Below are 7,500 nucleotides of genomic sequence, written 5' to 3'. Positions count from 1 at the left end.
CTCAACACTGCCTCAGACACCAGCACCTTCTCAACACCACCTCAGACACCAGCACCTTCTCAACACTGCCTTTAACACCAGCACCTTCTCAACACTGCCTTTAACACCAGTACCTTCTCAACACTGCCCCAGACACCAGCAGCTTCTTAACCCTGCCTTCAATACCAGCACCTTCTCAACACTAAATCAGAGACCAGCCCCTTCTCCACACTATGTTAAACATCAGCACATCCTCAACACTGCCTTCAACACCAGTACCTTCTTAACACTGCCTTCAATACCAGCACCTTCTCAACACTGCCTCAGACACCAGGACCTTCTCAACACTGCCACAGACACCAGCACCCTCTCAACACTGCCTTTAACACCAGTACCATCTCAACACTGCCTTTAACACCAGTACCTTCTCAACACTGCCTTAGACACCAGCACCTTTTCCACAACACCTCAGACACCAGCACCTTTTTAACACTGCCTTCAATACTAGTACCTTCTCAACACTGCCTTCAGTACCAGCACCTTCCCAACAGCACCTTAGACACCAGCACCTTCTCAACACTGCCTTCAATACCAGCACCTTCTTAACACTGCCTCAGACACCAGCACCTTCTCCACACCACCTCAGACACCAGCACCTTCTCAACACTGAATCAGACACCAGCCCCTTCTCAACACTGCCTCCAACACCAGTACCTTCTTAACACTGCCTTCAATACCAGCACCTTCTCAACACATCCTTTAACAGCAACACTTACTAAACACTACCTCTAACACCAGCACCTTCTCAACACTGCCTTCAACACTAGCAGGGTCTCATCACCGCCTTCATTTACCTCATTCGTACAACAGTGCAGCAATGGTGTTAAGGTCCTGGCTCAGGGTCCCAGGAGAGGCAGCTTGGTATGCTGGTAATTAAACTCATGACCTTTGGATCCAAAGTCCAATGTCTCAACCACTTAATCACCTTCTCAACACCACCATAAAACACCAGTTCTGGAACAAGCTCCAGCACCAACCCCTTGTTGGTATAAAACATCTTGCTGGTCATTTTTTTTCTTGCACGACTTTTAAAATGGCTTTTATTTCCACTGTCCCACTTTTGGCTCCGACTGTAAGGCTGCTGCATAAAAAGCTTGTTGTTGAAGTCTGCACTCTCGTACAATGACAATTAACTGTACTGACCCGAGAAGCGAGTTTGAGCAGCGCTGTCCGAATTAAGAGGCCTAAACAAATGCCATGGAAATGTACAAGAACTTGCTGGTTAGCATGAGCATAAGCATAATTAGTTCCCTTCTGACTAATATGAGTAATTAACCAGGAGTAAAACCGTAAATCGTAAAAGTCGTGAACAAAACACAAACTTAAATTTAGGACTTCAATGAGTCAGTGTAGAGCGCTCGGGAAAGCCGAACAGTGTCTCATTACGAACGCTAAACATGTATAATAACAAACAGTGAGGTTGAGTGAGACGCCTAATTACACCAAACACACTCAATCAGACATGAGCCTGAATGCTGAACATGGCCCAGAAATGAAAACGCTCATGTAATTGCTTTTATCATTACACATTCGGTCAAGTGCGGCTCGAGTTAAGATCTAAATGAAGTAGGCGGAGCTAAAAAAATGCATACAAGATTCTTTCTTTTTCTTGGAATGCTTTTTTGTGGCATAGGGCTGCAATAGCCATGAAAAGATTTGCATTCAAGGGTCCATCAGTGAACATTTTGTTTGACCTTGTCAACAATGAAACAAATAAATGGACATGACCAGTGTTCCTTTTCTTTTCCTGCCTGGTTCATCCAGATGTCTTGCATGGAGTTCTTATTAATTAAAGACCATTCTTTCCTGTCCACAGCTACACCGTAAAGATTCATAAAGCCGCTGTTAAATTCAAGAACTTTGAGGACTGATTCAACCTGTAATTCAAAACAAAAGTCTACTACGATTTGCTCAGGACCACAGGTCACATGAACAGCTACTCTTTGCATTTCAGCACCTATAACTGAACAGCGCCTCAACGATGAAACTGTAATGAATGTAATGACATTCGGTGATGAGGACGGGTTCCCTTTTAAGTCTGGTTCCTCTTAAGGTTTCTTCCTCATACCATCTCTGATGAACTGATTCATGGTGCCAAGATTTTATCAATCAGTCGAATTCTGAAATAAACCTACTAACCGGAATGAGGAACTTTTTGATCTCCTCGAGGGCATGGCCCATGCGGGCATAGGCCTCAGCAGGGGGAGCAAACACCTCAATGAGGACATGCAGGTCTTCGTTTAGGTGATGATATTTGGCCTCGCCGCTCTTCCGTAACTCCTCCTCCTGAGAAAAGAAACAAAGAGTGAAAGCTTTTCTAGCATGAAGAAGCTATGCTAATTAGCTAACTGGCTAAAATCTTCACTCTGACCACAAAATTGCTAATATGGCAAGTGAAAGCTGATTTAATATCTGACATAGTGAAAGCTAATCAACTTTGTAACTTTCATGTTTAAATGCTAACCCTAGCATGTAAACAATAGCCTATTGAACATACAATCTGGCCTCTACTCTTCTGGAAAGAGGTTCTAATAGATCTTATTAAGGAGATTTGTGGCGATTTATTCCGTGTTTGTAAAGTCAGATACTGACATTGATGAGGAAGCCCAGGTGTCTGAATACTTTTGTGCCATACAGTGTATCTACATGGAGGTTAAATCCTGGTTCTGTGACTCAAACCAATCAATCAAATATGCTTATTATAATATTAAGCCCCACCCATTAGGATTATTTTCTAACCTTGCATTAGACATCAGGAGCACGCTGGAAAAGAGCTAAGGAAGGAAGAGTGAGAAGTGTGTGTTTGCGTGTGTGTGTGTGTGTGTGTGTGTGTGTGTGTGTGTGTGTGTGTGTGTGTGTGTGTGTGTGTGGTAAAAGGGTTACCTTCTCTTTGTCTCTCATCGAACCCTTGCCAAGGATGGACATCTTTGTGAGTGTGTCCTCCTGTAGTCTCTTTAGTGAGTTCCCTCGTGGGCCGAGAAGCTTTCCCACAAAATTGAACTGCAAAAAAGAAAAAAAAAATCAATAGACTAGGAGGTGTGGCCTCTGTACCTGTCAGTCTTAGTAAAGGAGGTGTGGCCTCTCTGCACCTGTCAGTCTCAGTAAGGGAGGTGTGGCCTCTGTACCTGTCAGTCTCAGTGAAGGAGGTGTGGCCTATGTACCTGTCAGTCTCAGTAAAGAAGGTGTGGCCTCTGTACCTGTCAGTCTCAGTAAAGAAGGTGTGGCCTCTGTACCTGTCAGTCTCAGTGAAGGAGGTGTGGCCTATGTACCTGTCAGTCTCAGTGAAGGAGGTGTGGCCTCTGTACCTGTCAGTCTCAGTGAAGGAGGTGCTAAAGTGCTTCATTGCTAGAGACTCAAAGCACTTTTGTACGTCGCTCTGGATAAGGGCGTCTGCTAAATGCAGCAAATGTAAATGTAAATGTAAGAAGGTGTGGCCTTTTTATTTGTCCTGCACAGTAAATCAGGCTTAGCTTTATATTACAAGTGTGCATTTCTTTCAATAAAATTGTTGTTTTTCTGTGACGTCAGTATCACATTTATAGGCCGTGCTTTTCGCACTTGTGTGTCACGAGTGCTGAAGTCCCACGGAGACACAGAGCAGACGAAATAAATGTCTCTCAATGGCTCTGGGAATAAAGCAGGGTCTTGTGTGGCAGGGCTCAGGCTGGTGGGACAGAGCTTTAATAAGCTTGTTCTGTCTGTGGTGTGCAGCAGGAGCGTGTCTCCACTGTGTCCCGACTGGAGAGACATGTCACATGACCCGAATCACTGTCTGTCTGACCGTCTGAGCTCAAACACTTCACCCTGTACATCACAGGAAGTGACCCAATAACACACTAACGAGGAGGAGAGACGTGGAGAGTGAAACAAACAGAGTGACATAAAATAAAAAAAAATCTATCTATCTATCTATCTATCTATCTATCTATCTATCTATCTATCTATCTATCTATCTATCTATCTATCTATCTATCTATCTATCTATCTATCTATCTATCTATCTATCTGTCTGGTTGTCTGTCTGTCTGTCTGTCTGTCTGTCTGTCTGTCTGTCTGTCTGTCTGTCTCATTCATCCATTTTAAAGAACCAATTGTTGAGTAAAGTTGCTATGGATGGAATGAAGTCATCCCACTCTTTATACCTCCACAGAAGACTTTATTCCAGGAACAGGATGTGTATCTAAGGAAAAGCTTCACCTTTTTATTCTCTGCCGTGTTCATTGAGAATAATCCATTTCCAGCGAACACAAACGAGGACATGCCTGTCACTCTGCTGGATTTCTCTGATCATAAATATTTATTCGTGCCACTTATTTTGGCCTTTTGTTCCCAAAACCTGCTAGAAATCCTGCAGGCTTGGCAGAGCGACTCTACAAAAGCTGCTGTTTGAATCCCAGCAAGAAACCGCAAACTGGAGGAAACAGAAACACCGACCAACAACTGCAGGAACACAACGTGCAGTTTAATGAGCTTTTCAAAGCAGAAAGCCAGCAGAGATCACACACACACACACACACACACACACACACACACACACACACACACACACACACACACACACTTAGCTGAGAGGTCACCAGTGAGATGAATGACAGGTTCATACAAAAACTTACACAAATAGTACACTGTTTCCCTGTTAGTCCAGATGTAGTCAATCAGCCAGAACATGCATTGGGTCTGAAGCTTCTCTATTGATTTATTTTTTTCACGATGGAAACAATTTTATTTATTTACCCGGTTTTTTAAATCAAATAAATTGAAATAAATACAAATAATTATATATAGTAATTTTTTTCATTTTGTTTTATTTTTATTGCTAAATGAGTTTTAGGATCTTATATCAAGCTGGAATGTTATTGATCTAATCCATCCATATCACTCGACCCAAGGTTTCACTTTTCAAAGCTTTAAAGTAGAGCTTTAGAGTAGGGTTCCTGTCTCTTTCCCCTCCTCGGATCTGCCCGGTTCTGATTTTGCATCAACGACTTGGGAATCCAATAAATTGCGGAGCAACGCAGGAGTTTTGAGGATGGATTCGGACTGCTACAATGACTCAGGACCACAGGTTGGATTTCATCACCTGTAACTGCCACCCAGATGAGTATGAGTTCTCTTTTCAGTCTGGTTCCTCTCAAGGTTTCCTCCTCATGGAGTCTCAGGACTCAGAGGGATGAATCCCTGATCTAAAGAATTCTTGAGGAACTTCTGGAGATGAACATTCAGCAGGAGGACGTTTAATGAATTTTTGCGACTTCTTTAAAATGAATGTATGATTTGTGAAATCAGTAAATGAGCCGCTCTCAGTTCTTGCGTAAGCAGGAGGACATGGGCTTGTTCATTTCCCTACCGCTTTGCCCTCAGCTCCGGCTATGTTGCCACTCTCTCGGAAGATGAATTGAGACGTCGGATGTGGAACCTGCTTTTGATCCTCATGACCCCGAATCGTTGCTTGTAGAAAAACTGGTGCAACAGGATCACTCCGTCACTCCCACCCGCTGTCACGCGCCACAAATTAAATTTGTCTTCCACGCCTGGCTGGCGGAGAGTATTAAAGGGTGGAGGGGGATTTGTTTCAGCGTCATGTGGAGAGGAAGCTGGACGGATTAGTCTTCCTGCTCTGGTGAAGATAAATCGCTCTGGCTGACCACAAGTGGCCGGTCATTACAAGCCCTGTTCTCGAAGATGTCTTCGTTTACCGGGGTTTTCACATGATCATTTATTTAGCGGTGATGTGGACAGGTGGAGATGTGGAGGCCCAGAGCGGATTAGCCCACTGACAGGCTTAGCATCACTCAACACGGAGCCATGCCGAGCCTGAACGAGCTCGAAAAAAAAAAAAAAAAAAAAGACAAGTTTCCATTAGTGCTGCTTTAAAAACAGTGGCTGGTAAAGTGAAAGACAGTCCTGGATGGTCTGATGTGGTTTCAAATTGTCTGGGACAGGCCAATAATATCTGAGATGGCATGAGACAGACTGTTAAGGTCCAAAATGGTCTTGGATGGCCCAAGGTAGCCCTGGATGGTTTGGGATGGTTTGGTTTGAGACAGTCTTGAATGTTTTGAGAGAGACTGAGATAGTCCAAGATGATCTGAGATGGCTTGAGACAGTCCTGGATTGGTCTGAGACAGTTCAAGATGGTCTTAGATGGCCTAAGACAGCCTGGGATGGATTGAAATAGTCTGAGACAGTCTTGAATGTTTTGAGATAGGTCTGGGATAGGTCAAGATGACCTGAGATGTTTTTTCTGACAGTCCAATATGGCTGAGATATTCTAAGACAGTTTAAGATGGTCTTAGATGGTTTAAGACAGTCCTGGATAGCTTTAGATAGTCAAACTTTACCTTCACTTGACCTAGGAGTCTCAGAGCTGTTCTAGCACAACAATGCTCCTGTGCACAGCTTCATGAAGATTTGGAGTGGAAGATCTTGAGAGTCCTGCTTTAGATATCTTTCTTAACTCACACACAAACACTCTGTGTGTTATTCTAAATGTAATTAGATCATTGTCTCTCATTTCGATTGTGTTTGGTTTGTTGATGGTGATGATGGTGATGATGGTGTGATAAGCTCAGAAGATAAAGAGACGAGCTTTCTTTTCTCATCTGTTGCTTTTCTGTTTCTACACTCGGCACTGTGTTTATAAACACGGATACACACTTCATTAGCGAGAGCACCCTGTGTGCAGAAGTGTGTGTAATTAATTTCCAATCCTGCTAAATTGAAAGCTAAATGAATAAATAGAGACGGCAGCCTGCAGCTGGGGATGACTTCAGTCTCCTTCCTCTAATCCTCACAGAGCTTTCACTTCTCAGAGTTTACACACGAGATAAACTGCTGGACCAGAGGGGGTTGGGTGCAAAAAAATGATGGATTTGTAGATGCTTTGTTGAAAAACAGTGTGTGGTAAATCAAGTGTTTCCAATAAAGTATATATATTCAGTAAGGACTTTTTCCTTCATATCGTCTTAGTGCTACATCACACATTACCTTCTTCAATTCACTGCTGGTGAACATTTCAGTGTTTTTTTATTATTTGTTTGTTTGTTTTAGTCAAATAGTCTGAGACAATCCTGATGGACTAAGATGGTTTGCAAAAGTCTAAGTAAGTCCTGGATAGATGAACTGAGACATTCCTTAATGGACTAAGATGGTTTGAGATAGTGTGACTCTGTACTGGACCGTCTGGGATTTTTCCAGTCTGGGATGCTTTGATATAATCTGAAACTATCCTGGATAATCTGTGGCGGTTCATGATGGCCTGAGATGAACTGAGACAGACTGGGTAGTCTGGGATATTCCTAGATGGACTGAGATAGTCTGAGATTAACCTGAGTCCTGGATGGCTTGAGAGAGTTTTAGTTAAACTGGGACAGTCCTGGATGGTGTGAGATGATTTGGGATAGCTGGAGACAGTGCTGAATGGCCTAATATAGTCCTTGATTTTCTAAAATGTTCTAAAAT

General features: G+C 43.1%; 1 protein-coding gene across 1 annotated transcript in view; it reads right to left on the bottom strand.

Annotated features, from left to right (window-relative positions):
* Positions 1–7,500, bottom strand: part of khdrbs3 (KH domain containing, RNA binding, signal transduction associated 3) — a 106,440-nt gene that overhangs the window by 48,031 nt on the left and 50,909 nt on the right. Inside the window, exons 4-5 of the mRNA XM_083546813.1 lie at positions 2,923–3,039; positions 2,179–2,325 (exon numbers count right to left, since the gene is read on the bottom strand). Of these exons, the coding sequence (XP_083402939.1) occupies positions 2,179–2,325; positions 2,923–3,039 (264 nt within the window). The remainder of the gene's footprint in view (positions 1–2,178; positions 2,326–2,922; positions 3,040–7,500) is intronic.

Source organism: Silurus aristotelis (assembly GCF_946808225.1).
Source record: "Silurus aristotelis genome assembly, chromosome: 7".
Taxonomy (NCBI): domain Eukaryota; kingdom Metazoa; phylum Chordata; class Actinopteri; order Siluriformes; family Siluridae; genus Silurus; species Silurus aristotelis.
Note: the sequence above shows the minus strand (reverse complement) of the source record. Positions and strands in the feature narration are given on the sequence as shown.